General features: G+C 38.3%; 1 protein-coding gene across 2 annotated transcripts in view; it reads right to left on the bottom strand.

The window, feature by feature from the left end:
* polrmt (polymerase (RNA) mitochondrial (DNA directed)) overlaps window positions 1-14,353 on the bottom strand; it is a 51,755-nt gene that overhangs the window by 21,856 nt on the left and 15,546 nt on the right. For both annotated transcript variants that reach the window (XM_042006647.1, XM_042006648.1), the window contains exons 6-14: window positions 13,786-13,935; window positions 10,487-10,654; window positions 9,824-9,994; window positions 6,696-6,935; window positions 4,039-4,824; window positions 3,700-3,822; window positions 2,934-3,056; window positions 1,841-2,020; window positions 722-808 (exon numbers count right to left, since the gene is read on the bottom strand). In XM_042006647.1, coding sequence (XP_041862581.1) covers window positions 722-808; window positions 1,841-2,020; window positions 2,934-3,056; window positions 3,700-3,822; window positions 4,039-4,824; window positions 6,696-6,935; window positions 9,824-9,994; window positions 10,487-10,654; window positions 13,786-13,935 — 2,028 coding nt within the window. The remainder of the gene's footprint in view (window positions 1-721; window positions 809-1,840; window positions 2,021-2,933; window positions 3,057-3,699; window positions 3,823-4,038; window positions 4,825-6,695; window positions 6,936-9,823; window positions 9,995-10,486; window positions 10,655-13,785; window positions 13,936-14,353) is intronic.

Here is a 14,353-nt window from a genome sequence, read left to right as displayed (position 1 = left end):
GAAAGTCTGTGTTGCCCAGCGACAGCCCCAAAACATCCCAGCTCTAGAAAAGATCTGCATGGAAGATTGGCCAAAATACCAACCAGGTCAAGAACTACAGGGAATGTTTGACCTCTGTCACTGCCAGCCGAGGTTACATTAGGGAGGTTAAGAAGTATTGTAGTTGAACTTTTGCTATTGGCCAAATATTTATTTTTTGCACCATTATACAAATAAATTATTTAAAAGTCATCTGTGATTTCCTGATTTTTTTCCACATTCTGTCTCTCACAGTGAAGTGTACCTATATTGAAAATGACAGACGTCTCATCTTTTTAAGTGCGATAACTTGCACAATCGGTGGCTGCCAAATACTATTTTGCCCCTCTGTAAATCCTATTACCTGTCAACTACCTTGTTAGAGCAGGTCCTGCTCTGATTTGTATTTTAGAATGGGTTTATAATTTCCCTTCACTACACTTCACTTCACTGTATTCCGGCACGGTGCTGGATTCCTACCACCCCTGCTACAGGAATAAAATGAAGCAAGTGGTCCAGCGTGCCCCATATCAAACCAGGAGCTCAGAGTAACTGCCAACTTTTTCATTACGTGATATTTGTGAAAAAATATTTGTTTTTAATAGCAACACTGTTATTTAGTATTGAACCAGAGTTGAGGCCGGTGATATCTTATTAAAACCTGATAATGTCATGCATGTTGTTTGTCTTTACTGGAACTGACCTGAATCTCTCTGGTCCCAGTAAACATCTCCTTTAAGCCACTGAACACCAGACGCACCAGGTAATGGGATGCATCCCATACATGATCCTGGAAAAGTAAACATAATTATATATTATCAGCATTTATTTACACAATTTTGTTCTTCTGCATGCCTAAATTGAGATTAAATCAAAGCAATCAGTTGTTTACTTCCAGCATTATTACTCTATTAAAAGTGTAATGCAAACAACACAGACTGCAGGACAGAGTGGTCTCTTCCTCATACCATTACAGTAATATGATCACCTACACAGTGGTGCTGCGTCATCCTTCCAATCCATTCCTCCTGCAATCACTCCAAATTACACATCCATCTAACTCCTTATTTAAATGGTTAGGGATATTAGGCAGAAGTAATTTACAACAATCTTCTGGCTCTGGGGATTGTGTAAGCAGTGACAGCAGATTCATGTTCATGCCATCAATTGAGACCATGAGATTAATTCCAAGTAGTGTAAGGAATTATTTATAAAGCAGAAAGACAACAAGGACAACAGCGCTCTAAGAAGAACAAATACTTCCACTCTTCTGCCATGGTGTCATTTAACAGAACAGGCGCGGCCAAAAAAGATCCTCCACTGTCCAATAAAATCAAAGAGTAGTGATTTTTGAACTATAAATAGATACAGAGTGGCTAAGATATCAAATATATATCTTCTGTTAGATAACACTTTCAACTCCCTACATCAACCTTACAATATCTAATTTCACAGAATTATTATGAATTATGTTTATATAAATAAACACTGAAATAATCTTTTTTATAAAGTGCACTTAAGAGCTCTCATTGTATTCTTACTCCATATGTCAAGATTAAAGATACAAAAATGACAACAGCTGCATAATCAACTGATAGGTGGCTGTGTGTGGTCACTGTCAGCGTACTGAGCTGATTACATGCATTAGAATATGAGGGTGTAGGAGGTGTTCCATACAGAGGAGATCCTGTGCTAGAGGTCCAGTCACATCGAGCTCATTTCAAGCTAAAAATAAAACAGTACTGTGTGTGGGGGGAAACCCCCCCCCCCCCCCCCCCCCCCCCCCCCATTCATTAACCGCCACCTCCCCCTGCTGCTGTACCTTCGGGAACTCATCAATCTCCTTCAGCCTTTTCTCTATCTGGAGGCGTCCCCCATAGCGCGTGACCCCATACACCACAGTCATCACCGTCTGTTTGACCACCTTCCTGCTGATGAAGCCCTCCAGAACCTGCGCGATCTTCATGCCATTTTGTGCATCCCGAGCTCGCAACTCCTCCACCTTAAATGCACAGAAAGATTTGCATGTGAAAAATGTTAAATACAAGACTATAAGTTTACTTAAAATCCCATCATTCACTCAGTGTAATGTCTTTTTTAGCTTTTATAATCTAATCTTTTAAAATTGATCCTTTGTGGCTTTTTAGAATCTAAAATAACATCTTCTAACCCTCAAATATTCAGATGGCATTCACATTTAATGGAGCAAGTCAGCTAGCAGCCAGTTTGAGGCGGAGAACGTGATTGATTCATCAGCTCATAGCTTCGGTTCTAGTTGTAAGTCTCAAATAACACTGCTATGGCCAGATTTACTGAACGTGCATCTTACCCTTGTGAGCAAACAAGATTTATTTACCCAGGTAGCTCACAATTTCTCAACCTGATATCATCTACGGTATCATCTAATAATAACTGTAATGCCTAGAAGTAAACAAACCACAAAGAGATACAGTCCTGCAGCAAAATGAAAGTGACACCATACACTCTGCAGTTACAGCCACTGCCCTTGGAAGGCAAAGAGCAGGCTGTTGTCCTCGGCTCACTCCCAGTGCTCCTGTACTGAAATGTCAGAACATCGCAACTTAACTATTTCTGATAACTGGATCCATTAATGCCTGATAGACTCAAATACCCTTTGAGTTTTTAAATACAAGCTGCCTCTTCTTTCTAAACTTTGATGCAGAGCACGGTAAGCTGAGCACTTCTAAATGCAAGTCCTAAACTGAGAAACTTCAAATATATTCTTGATGCTCAGCCCGCCACTCACTATGAGACTCGATGAGTCATCTGAATATTAGCAGCTGAGAAGCTGCAACGTGCTTTGCAACCGTTGTGCAAAGCAGCAACTTTTTGCAGTTTAAAGAATAGGAAACAAAACAATGCAGAATCACATTTAGAAGTCAAGTTGTTTTCACCTGCTGAGCAACCCCGCTGTAAACATCCTGGGGCACATCACAGGGCATGAGGTTGACGGATGTGGCACCAATAACATCTCTGCCTAAAGCAGCATAGTGCTGAAGACCATTACAGGAGCCATCCTGAGGGAGAGGTGGAGATACAAGGATTATATCAGCACAGCGCAGAAAGACTGAATAGATAGACCTACAAACTTCAACATAGATTGGCTGACGTCAGCATTGATGTTCTGTGTCATTTTTTATATCATTTGCCACAGAAAATTAAAAATGTACAACTTACAGAATATCTGGCAAGAGAGAAGCTGCACACAGAAAGCAGATGGTTTTGTAAATACAGTAAATGTCCAACAATGACACTAATCTGTGTGATTCTTCTGCTGCTTTAATTTGTGCAGGGAAAGGCAGGATGTCAGATGTCAGATCTTGGAGCATGATGTGTCAAGATGTCAGAAGATAAAGGCATTTTATTCCAGTTTATGGCAGATGACAAAAAGACGAACCCAGATTGCTGGGAAGGTTTCAGCTTTTTAATTTGTATTCTGCCTCTAAAGCAGCACAAAAAACATGACCGAATTGCATGTTTTATTTTTAGATGGGAATGAAGCTGTGCTGTCATGGCAGAGTATAGAACTGTCCTGAAAGTCCTGAAGATGAAGCTTTCTGAATGATCTAGTAATTTACATCTGAAATGGTAGGAAACTGAAAGGAGGTTGTCATAAAATCATTAAAGAAATCTATTATTCTTTGAATCTTTTTACAATACCTGGTGAACTGGAAAACCAGATATGAACTCTGTTGGATCAGGTGACCTGACAGCGTTGGCTATCTCCATGCAGCAGGCCAGCGCCTGCCATGGCTCATCTGCATTCATCCACCACTTCTTACCCTAAGAAAGACAAACACAAGCACATTATTCTGCTTACACAAACATTCCTTTTTTCATACTTATGTTGCTTACAGACTTTGCCACAGATAACCGACAGCTCATCTAGTTAGGAATAAGATTAATTATCAATATGCATGATTTAGCAACTGAAACCAGTTATTTTAAAACTAAAAGAGCAGCAACATAAAAACAAAGAACAACTTAGGATAGACTCACATTTAGAGGGTTGTCTGCAGAATCCAGTATGTCCTCCATAATGGTGTTGGCGTACTCCAGTCGACCCTGTAGGGAGCTCCTCTTTTTTAACCCTGTCAGATTGACTAAGTGGATCTTTAGCCAGTCCAGTCCCTTGGGACCAAGAGGTTTCCCCTCTGCAAACACAAGCATCGCTCGTGTGACATCACTTCCCAGATGATTAAAGTATGGTGGACATGGATAAGTGCGTCCTCTGAAGTCCATGTTGTGAGGGAACCAGAAGATCTCATCCCGCATATGGTTGGCAATAGAGAGTTTATAGAGCGCATCCATACGCAAGCTGTGCATCTCACCACACTTCTTTTTGGCATTAATTACCTCTCTTTTCATGTGGGCCTTCTCACTAGCTGTGTAAGTGGGGTCTTGGGGGTTAAAATGGGGTATTTTGGGGGCTTCTGACATGGGTGGAGGGATGTCCAGCTTATCACTACCACGATCATTGAAGACTGAGATAATTATGTCCAATATTGGTTTATTAACCCTCCAGGCACAGTTTCCTAACTGGTTGAGTGAGTCAAAGACTGCGTGAAGATTCTGACATTTTTCCAGCAGCTGCTCGTGCTGGATGGCCCCTTCCACTGTGCGCATCAGTTTGGCTGGTGTGAGCAAGTAGGCTCCAAACTTGACTGAAGTCCAGGGCACCGGAGGGCACAGCATCGGCATCACATAGGAGTCAAAGGTCAGCTTGGTTTCCATTGCTTCCTGCTGCATCTGAGTCAAGATGGGGTGGGGCTTGATGAAGCCAACCTGGTGAGTAGCAAATCATTAGACAGGCTCATTAAACACTGATTTAATTGCAGTATGTGTTTCTATCACCTCTTGAGCACATTTCCAGTTTACAAATAAAAATAGCTGGATAGAAACAAAAATAAATCACGAGGCACAATTACCAAGATGATGATGTGCAGAAATCCCTTGACTAACGTGCAAACAGGGTTGTTAGCAGATCTTTCTTTTTAGCAAGTAGCTTAAATATTTGCTGTCAAAACTTCTAATTTCAGTTTCACAGTGTATGATTTCTGTTGGTTGGTGCCATTTACCATAATACAATAACATCATAGAAGATTGTGGATATCTATGCACAGATTCTCATTTAATCGAGAATTCTGGTTAAGATATGCAACTCATCTAGGCGGAAATACAGCTGATGTCATAAAAAGTACTAGCTTAGTATGCTTTTTAAATAAGGTTAACAACAACAGAGCACTAATTCAAATTTATGAAATTATAACATTCATCTGTTAACACAAGTCTAAATAATTACAGAAAGTGGAGCAATACATTACAGAACCAAGCAACTGGGTTACACACTCTTCCATACAAGCCTTAATCCATAAATATTCTCCAGTAATAAACATTCACAAAGGAAGGAGCAACAATTGCTCTGTGAGACTTTGAAAAACGTGATTTTTTTAAGTTTAATCTGTGTATAATTTTAATTCATCTTAAACAGCCACTATAAAAAACTTGTCAAGTGATCTGGTGGAACATCCTAATTTTAACTGAATATGTAAAATCCTGGTCAGAAGCCTGAGGATCAACGTCAATGATTTTTCAGAAACCAGAGCTTTGATGTTAAATACTTACTGTGGTTTAGTTTGACCTTAAAACACTTACAGCACATGGGACTGTACATAAAGGCTATCATTTGTTGACAAAAACCTGACAGAAACACCTCAGCACTGCTCCAATGAGTCAGACATTCATGCTGTGCTGTAAAATCATTAGGATCCCCCCTGATGGGCTAACTACCACAGACAGAAGGGGTTGAAGAATAAGAGATAGATAAGAAAGATAAATAATTACACAAGAATTTAATCCTACAACCAAATGCCTCTCTGTCAGAGCACAAGTTCAAATGATCCACAGTTTTGTCTCTTTCTCCTGAAGTGGTCACCTCACGCTCCTGCAGGCTCCCATGGCAGCAAATCAGTGAGCCAATTAAAGGGACACTAAAGAAAAGGGATTAGCCTGGAACCTATTCATCTTCCTCAACTCTTACTGCTGCCAATTTATACCAGTGGGAAATGTTTTTTTGTAAATCACAGTCTGTGGAGCTTCATGCTGGAGAAAAGGACGCCCAAGCGTTCGAGGTAACAGGCTTTACAACAATCTTTGTGACCAAAGTGAAGGTCAAGTGTTTTAATGTTTTAATTAAAGAGCATGTCAACTTTATTACTGATTAAGCTGAACTTGATCCATCAGTTACACAAAATAATCAGACTAATTATATATAAATATCAAGAAATGGTTGTACTATTATACTAAGAGTGATTATAAATTATTTTTACTAGTTAAGTGCTCCCAAAATGAACACATTTGCTATTTTGTAATGTTAGTCCTTTCATATTTTTTCCACATAAATCTAAGTTGAAAGGATCCTTTTTGGTTAGAGTTAATGCTCAGAAATCCTGTTAGTACGCTACAAAAGGTATTTGAAGTCTGTAAAAACGGGATGTGAATGGTTTTATGAGAAAGACCAAAAGGACCCAAAGAAGCTAGATAAGCAGTCACAACTCTTCAGTGTAGGTAAAAATCTGCACCCTGTCATGTGATTTTATAATACCCTATGTGAATCACCTAGGGAGAACCTGTAAAGATTTCATCATCAGCCGTACCTGGCGGGTGCTGCGGAAGGCGTACATGTGGTAGAGGATGGGGATGACCTTTCTGTCATAGGCTGGGTTCAGGATGTCGCTGTTAATTTTGAGGTTCTTCACCATAATGTCCACCAAGTAGGTGCCCAGCTCCACTGTTACTGTGTATGGCCAGCTTATTTCACCCCCCTGTAGTGTGGGACCTGAACTCTGCTCCATCTCCAGCTTGCACCACTGCTCCCTGGGGAGGATGCTGTTCACCTAGAGCACAACACAACAGCATCAATATTACAATCTGTACAAGCACAACTGACCATAACTGACAGGAAGTTTTGTTTAGCTTCTAAACTGATGCATGAAAACATTAACAATGTGAAGTGAGAACTTAGACAAGCAGGTGAAAATTTAGTCGAGCTACCATAATAAAGGCATGATTTTAACTACAAAGGCTGCATATAAAAGACATAAAACAAGCACCTTACCTAACTTCTCATCTAACTAACTCCTGAAGTTTAATAAGCTCTTGCTCATTATAATCTTGATCAAATTAGCATTTCCCTCAGTGTACTGCAGCCATTAAAACACTGTCAGTGACACCAACTGTATCCATTAATGAAACACAGTCAAAAAGGACTCAGCAGGATGTCGGTAAGCTGGAGACTGGAAACAAAGCTTCCAAAAAACATGACTGCTGTGACTGTAATGTTGAGCTTCATAAAAATGCCATTTTTTGACCTAAGCAGTAAAATAAATAACTATTATTTTAGCAAGTCATGCAACTAAACAAACTAAAGATAAGAGTTGCTAAGAGATACATTATTCTGTGTTGTCCTGAATGAATGTAAGAGAGACTTTAATCCCTCTGAATTAACTATGGGCTCTTTCAAACCTGGTTGACTATCACATATCGTGTTCTTGAAGTGATCTGTGTTGAATAACCACTTTATATTAGAGCTCTTTATTGTCAAAAAAATAAAATAAAATCAGTTTAGCAGCAGATTTAAAGTGAAAACTAAAGTATACAGACATATACAGAAGATACAAAGACAAGAGTCTATACAACAAAACATAAAAATATAAAGATATTTACAAGCTACAAATAAATAAAGTGAGTGGATAAATAGTAAATGAAAATCAATAAATATTGCACTGAGGGACGGTGGACTGGAGGATGGAGATGAGTCTGGTAGACTGGGTGTGGGTAGTTATTCAGTGCAAAGCAGCATTTATTTACAATTTGTCTGAACAGGGATTACTGGAATCTTTAGAGATAGCTCTGTAGCATTTTCCAGACTGATGAGCATTAAAAACTCTGCTTCTGAGGACTGTTGTGTTTGTATCATGATGTACTTCCATAAAAAAGGTAGTAAAGTTGGATATAGAGGTGAAACTCAAATTAGAATTTTGCACAAAACCTAATTTATTTCAGTAATTCAACTTAAAAAGGGAAACTAATATATAGACTCATTACATGCAAAGTGAGATATTTCAAACATTTATTTGTAATAATTTGGATGATTTTGGTTTAAAGCTTATAAAAACCCAAAAATCAAAAACTCAGAAAATTAGAATAGTGTGAAAAGGCTCAATGTTGTAGCCTCTGAGTTCCCTCTAATCTGCTAATTAATCCAAAACACCTGCGAAGGACTCCTGAGAATTCGCAATCATAGGGAGGGTTGCTGACCCGACAGTTGTGCAGAAAACCACCACTGACCCGCTCCACAAGTAGGGAAAGTCTAAAAAGGTCATTGCAAATGAAGTTGGATGCTCTCTAAGTGATGTATCAAAGAGCATTAATAAAAAGTTGAGGGAAGGAAAAACTGTGGAAGAAAAAGGTGGAACAACCAGCAGGGATGACCGCAGCCTAGAGAGGATCATCAGAAAGGCCATTCATAAACGTGGGGAAGCTTCACAAGTAGTGGACTGAGGCTGGAGTTAGTGCTTCCAGAGCCACCACACGCAGACGGATCCTGGACATGGACTTCAAAGGTCGTATTCCTCTTGTTAAGACGGTCCTGAACAAAAGACGTCAGAAGCGTCTTACCTGGACTAAAGAAAAAATGAACTGGTCGTTGAGCAGTGGTCCAAAGTGCTCTTTTCTGATTAGCAAATTTTCCATCTCATTTAGAAACCAAGGCCCCAGAGTCTGGAGGAAGAATGGAGAGGTAACAATCCAAGACACTTAAAATGCAGCGTGAAATTTCCACAGTCTGTGTTGGTTTGGGAGCCATGTCATCTGTGGGTGTTGGTCCACTGAGTTTTATTAAGTCCAGAGTCAACGCAGCCGTCTACCAGGAGATTTTATAGCACGTCATGCTTCCTTCAGCAGAAAAGCTTTTTGGAGATGCTGACTTTATTTTCCAGCAGAACTTGGCACCTGCCCACACTGCCAAAAGAACCAAAACCTGGTTCAATGACCAAGGAATGAATGTGCTTGACTGTCCAACAAACTCTCCTGACCTGAACCCTGTAGAAAATCTATGGGGCTTTGCCAAGAGAAAGATGAGACACATGAGACCGAGCAATGCAGAAGAGTTGAAGGCCACCATTGAAGCATCTTGGTCTTCCATTACACCCCAGCAGGGCCACTGGCTGATAACATCCATACCACACTGAGGCAGTAATTCATGCAAAAGGGGCTCAAACCAAGTACTAAGTTCACATGCATGACTATACTGTTCAGATGGTCAACATTACTGTGTTCAATATCCTTTTTTTTTTCATTGATTTCATGTATTCTAATTTTCTGAGATTTATATTTTTTAGTTTTCATAAGCTTTAAGCCATAATTATCAAAATTATAACAAATCCTTGAACTATCTCACTTTGCATGTAATGAGTCTATATAATAGTTTCCCTTAAGTTGAATTACTGAAATAAATAAAATTTTGTGTGAAATTCAAATTTCATTTTTTTTTTTTTTACCTGTATCTCTGTTTTACTGAACATAGCATGTACTCAACTCTCATGGTTATCCCATTAACCTAAAAACAACTGACTGTAGTTTAACTTTAAAATGAACTGCTAAGCCTGTATGTCCATTCTTGTGTATAGGAGTCTGATTACTTACACAGTTTTAGGCCAATGTAGAAATAAACACATTTAAGGACCAGTGTTTATCAATCAGATAAAAAGATGACTTTTTTTACCTTGATGTCTTTGGCCAGCAGATCTGTGTAAGCATTATAAATGCTTTCCAACTTGTCCACGGTCTGATTCTTGTGTTTCTGCCGTACAGAGTACATGGTGTAGACCCTGTTCCCCAGATCTCTGGCTAAAATCTTCAGTGATTCTCCACTAGGAGGCATGTTGGAAACACTCTGGACAAAAGTACAGCAGAGTTCAAAGGGTCAGACACACAAACTCGTGAGTGACACTTGAATAACAAACAAACAAACAAACAAAAGAAAAAAAAACAATTTATGATAGTTTGAGGTTTTTTTAAGGTCTGGCTATTGAAAAACAGACCTTTTGTCATTGGGGGCATCATTATGAGAATAGCCTTTTCAGAATTAGCATCATAGCCTGTGTATTTGTCTATGATGAAAGCAAAGGTATCTGATCAAAGCATGTTCTGCTTTGCTGTCAAAACCTGATGCTTTGCCAGCTGTTGTCACTGTCAGCTGTCTGATTTATGTTTTGTGATTTCCCAGACTGGCTGTGTCAAATTACACAAAAGCAGAAAACAGTGAAAAAGATAACACTGACACCACTACACAATGTCTGTAAAATAAATCTGTCATCTATTGAACACCTTCAGTTTGGTCTGGAATTTTACTGAGTAATAGGCTGATCTTGGTGACTTGTATTACCTGTATCATAATGTCAACATACTCCCTATCCTCCAGCAGGGAGAGATGGGGATAAAGGTTAAGCCTGTAGTCCTTGGTGTTGGTGTTGGCCAGGTTCATTTTGCTTTCCCTCAGGGCCTGGAGGAGGACCTTCTGCCACTGTATTCGCTGCTCTGCCAGCAGCTCCCTCTGAAAGACAACACAGCTTGGAGTCATCCATCTCATAAAAGACAGTGTGAAAAATAAAACGACTGAAAAATAATAAACAATTCTACAGCTTGTGTTTATGTAGTTGTGTAACGCAGATATGAATTCCATTTGATAGTTAGACTTGTTTTCTGTACATGTCTACAGATGAGGGAAAAAAGAAGGGACAAACACACATTTTATTCCTCCAAGAGAAAACAACTGGGCCATGGGCCTTGTTCATTCATAACTAAAAAACTAACACTTTTTAGCTTCTCAGAGCTTTTTAATAGAAATGGGTTTTGGAATAAGTTCAATTCATGAATGATTAATCATTATTCAAATTTAAGTGTCTGTAGATTAAAGTAAGTAACTAGCAGTTTTGGAAAAACAATAATTAAATGAGCTATCTTGTGGAATGCTAGATGAGAAAACTGATACCCAACTCAAAGGAAGCTCGAGTATTACAAGGATTTGAAACATACGTAATAATTGTACATGTAAAAAGGATCGAAATTACAGTTAGGGCGTAGTCAGCTTATGTGGTTAACATGTAATTTAAAAATAAGTTGTTTTATCATTGCAGATGATACAGTTATGAAATAAGGACTTTTTCATAGCACAGCAACGGTTTTGAAATGCTTTGATAGTGACTGAATTAACATGGTGTAAAAGTGCTGATTTCAAGTAGTCATTTCCAGCTTATTTTCCCATCTGACAATAGAAAAAATATGTAAATGATACCAGCTTAACTGGCTATCATGATGCATTAATATTAAATATATCATAGCAATGAAAAAAGGAAAGATGCAAACAAATGTAAAGAGCTGTACAGGTACAGTATACTGCAATTCATTTCACTGCAGCTTTTCTTTGCTTCTGAAAGTGACTAACGATGCTGATAAACAGTCAGCCTATAGAAAATTAAGTTTGCATTAAAATATTCATTTATGTCATATCTAATCAATTTATTTTGAGGAAACAATTAATTTTACAGTATAAGCAAGCCATGCTATACAGAAAGTATCAACCAATAAATTTGGATTTCCTGCAGCTAATCATAATTTAAAACTAAGCTTTGTTTAACTTAGTTAATTATCTATTTTTGGGTCTGTTGCCTCAATTTGTATTGATTTAATAAAGTTATCAGGTTCGTAAATATAGCTAAATGTATACCTTCTCAAGAGCAAAAAGGTAACAACTTTCAGTTTCTCAGTTATATTTTTTTCATGGGCAGTTTAAGCAAAGCTAATGTTAGCTTAACTAATCACTTGCTAACTTCAGCAACGATTTTTATTTTTTACTATAAAATTATACATTTTGGGGTCTGTTTGCCTTAATTTATATTTAATAAAGTTATCTATCAGCTTTGTAAATATAGCTAAATCAAGAGTTTCACAGCAGCAAAAAATAAAAACTTTCAGTTTATATAGTTATAGTTTATATAGTCAATCTTTTTTTCGGTGGCACTTTAAGCTAAGCTAACTTTAGTTTACTTGCTAACTTAGGCAACAGCTATTCTTATTGCTTTAAAATGACTCATTCTGTGTCTTTTTGATTGATCTATTTGAAATAAATCCATCAATTAAGTTTATAAATATCTAAATTTAAGTTTCTATTCAAGTTTCACAGCAGCTTTGGAGGTGTCTGTGACTGTGTCCCAATTCAGGGTCTGCACACTTCGAAGTGCGGATTCGTCGGCCACATACGTCATCGCGGTGCGCGAAGTACTGTCCCAATTCACAGAATTTGAAGGACCCTCCGAATCCACCCTTCGAATCCGCACTTCGTTTGGCCTCAAACGAAGGCTGCTGGTGATGCATCCTTCGCGGCCTCTTTTCTCCCACAATTCATTGCGCACAGGACGGTGGCGAATCAGCAACCTCAGAAGAGTCGTATTAAGTTTAAATAAAGTTTTATTTAAAAAAAAGTACGTTTTTTTAACTACACTTTAGTATATACGTTACAAAAGCAAGTACATTTAAAGCATGTTTGTTAAATGGTGACATTAAAATTAGGTAATATTTGATATTCAATGACTTTTAAGGGGTTAATTAAGTGTGTACCGGCTGGAAAACAACAGAGCCTCAAACCGTGTTTTTCTTTTTTTTACTGTCGGTGTTGCCGCTCCGTGTTCAGCGTCTACTGATGTTTCCTACGAGTAATTTCAGAGGTTTAAGTGATTCAACGTCCTGTGTTGTTGCTATGGGAAATTCTTGTAGACTAGGTAGGCTGTCCCATTTCACGAACGTTAAGAAGACTTGGAAGTGTGTAGACTACGGAGAACACTCTGTAGCCTACGTAGTCTGCGCACTTCGAAGTGTGCAGACCCTGAATTGGGACACACATTTAGTTATATCATCTTTCCCCATTTGTCATTTAACAGCCATCCGAACCAATGTACTGTCACATTTTTAAAACTATATCTAAACTATACCTTAAATATTTTCTTTGCTGGAATAAGGTATTTTAGATAAAGTAAAAAGTGTAACTGTGTATATGGCTTGATATTCTCTCCTCTATAGTTAAAATAGTTTGAAGCACAGACTCTGGATTGTGGATGGAGAGGTGACTCTGCACTCTCCCCAGAGACCTCCATTACAATACATTATTATTCAGCCCTGGCTGTCTGTAAATGCTGCCTGACCACCAGGGACTCTCAGACTGCTCACTTCCCACATAGTCCATCTGCAAAGGCAGACAAGCCAGGCTGAAATGTAAATGCCAGAGTTGGAAAGAGGCACGGCACAAGAATAGAGTATTTCATGCTTTAACAAATCAAGCTTGAATGCATATTATTTCAAATTCTACATCAGAGAAAAAAGAATAAAATACTTAAAATACCCCAAATATAGCATATTATTCCCAAGAAATAACAGGACGTTGTGTCTTCTGGTGTTAAAAGGTAGAAAGTTGTAGCACAGAACAGCAAGAAAAGCCTATGTTTATCCATCACAAATAAAGAAATGTAGTCTTTGTGACACAGATTAATGTTTTTTGGGAAATGCATTTCATTCGAAAAATTACATTACAAAGTTGAAAGCTCTTGTAGCTTTTGTGGAACATTTGTTTGATTTAGGAATTTAAGCAGTCACCATTTAAGATGAAAAGGTGCAGAGGGTAAGTTTATTTACCATTTTGGCCATGTTTTCAGTGACTGGCTTGGCTGCTTCCACAGAGTCGATGGTGACAGTGCAGGCCTGCTCCACACGGAGCTGAAGTTTGAAACGCTCCTGGAGCTCCTCCTGAGTAAAGTCAAGTTTCGGGTAGGTGTGGTGTTCCCTCTAAAAAAAAAAAAAAAAAAAACAAAGAAAGACCAAATACCATAATAAGAACTCGGATTAGCCATCTCAGGCTAGTGAGACAGTGATAATCTGAGTTTCAGTGTTAGAAGCTTTGGTAACAGAGCTACTGCAAACAGTTCATCTTTAATCTGTAAATCAGTCAAACGTTTTGCAACCAGTCTAAAGAAATGTTTAGATGGGCGGCAAAGTACTTTAAAAGGTTAAAAGAACATCCATGTTATGTCACCATGTAGGTTTTTATAGCAGGATTTTGTACTGAAACAAAATCAGCACTTTTATTTATTTTACCTAATCACTGTTTAATATTTTGGCTGATTTGCACATTTATTCATGTAGTAAAGGTACCCCTGGCAATCTACATATACATATGTATCATATATATCTTTGCACCAGTATA

This window comes from Melanotaenia boesemani, chromosome 14 (assembly GCF_017639745.1).
Source record: "Melanotaenia boesemani isolate fMelBoe1 chromosome 14, fMelBoe1.pri, whole genome shotgun sequence".
Classification (NCBI taxonomy): Eukaryota; Metazoa; Chordata; class Actinopteri; order Atheriniformes; family Melanotaeniidae; genus Melanotaenia; species Melanotaenia boesemani.
Note: the sequence above shows the minus strand (reverse complement) of the source record. Positions and strands in the feature narration are given on the sequence as shown.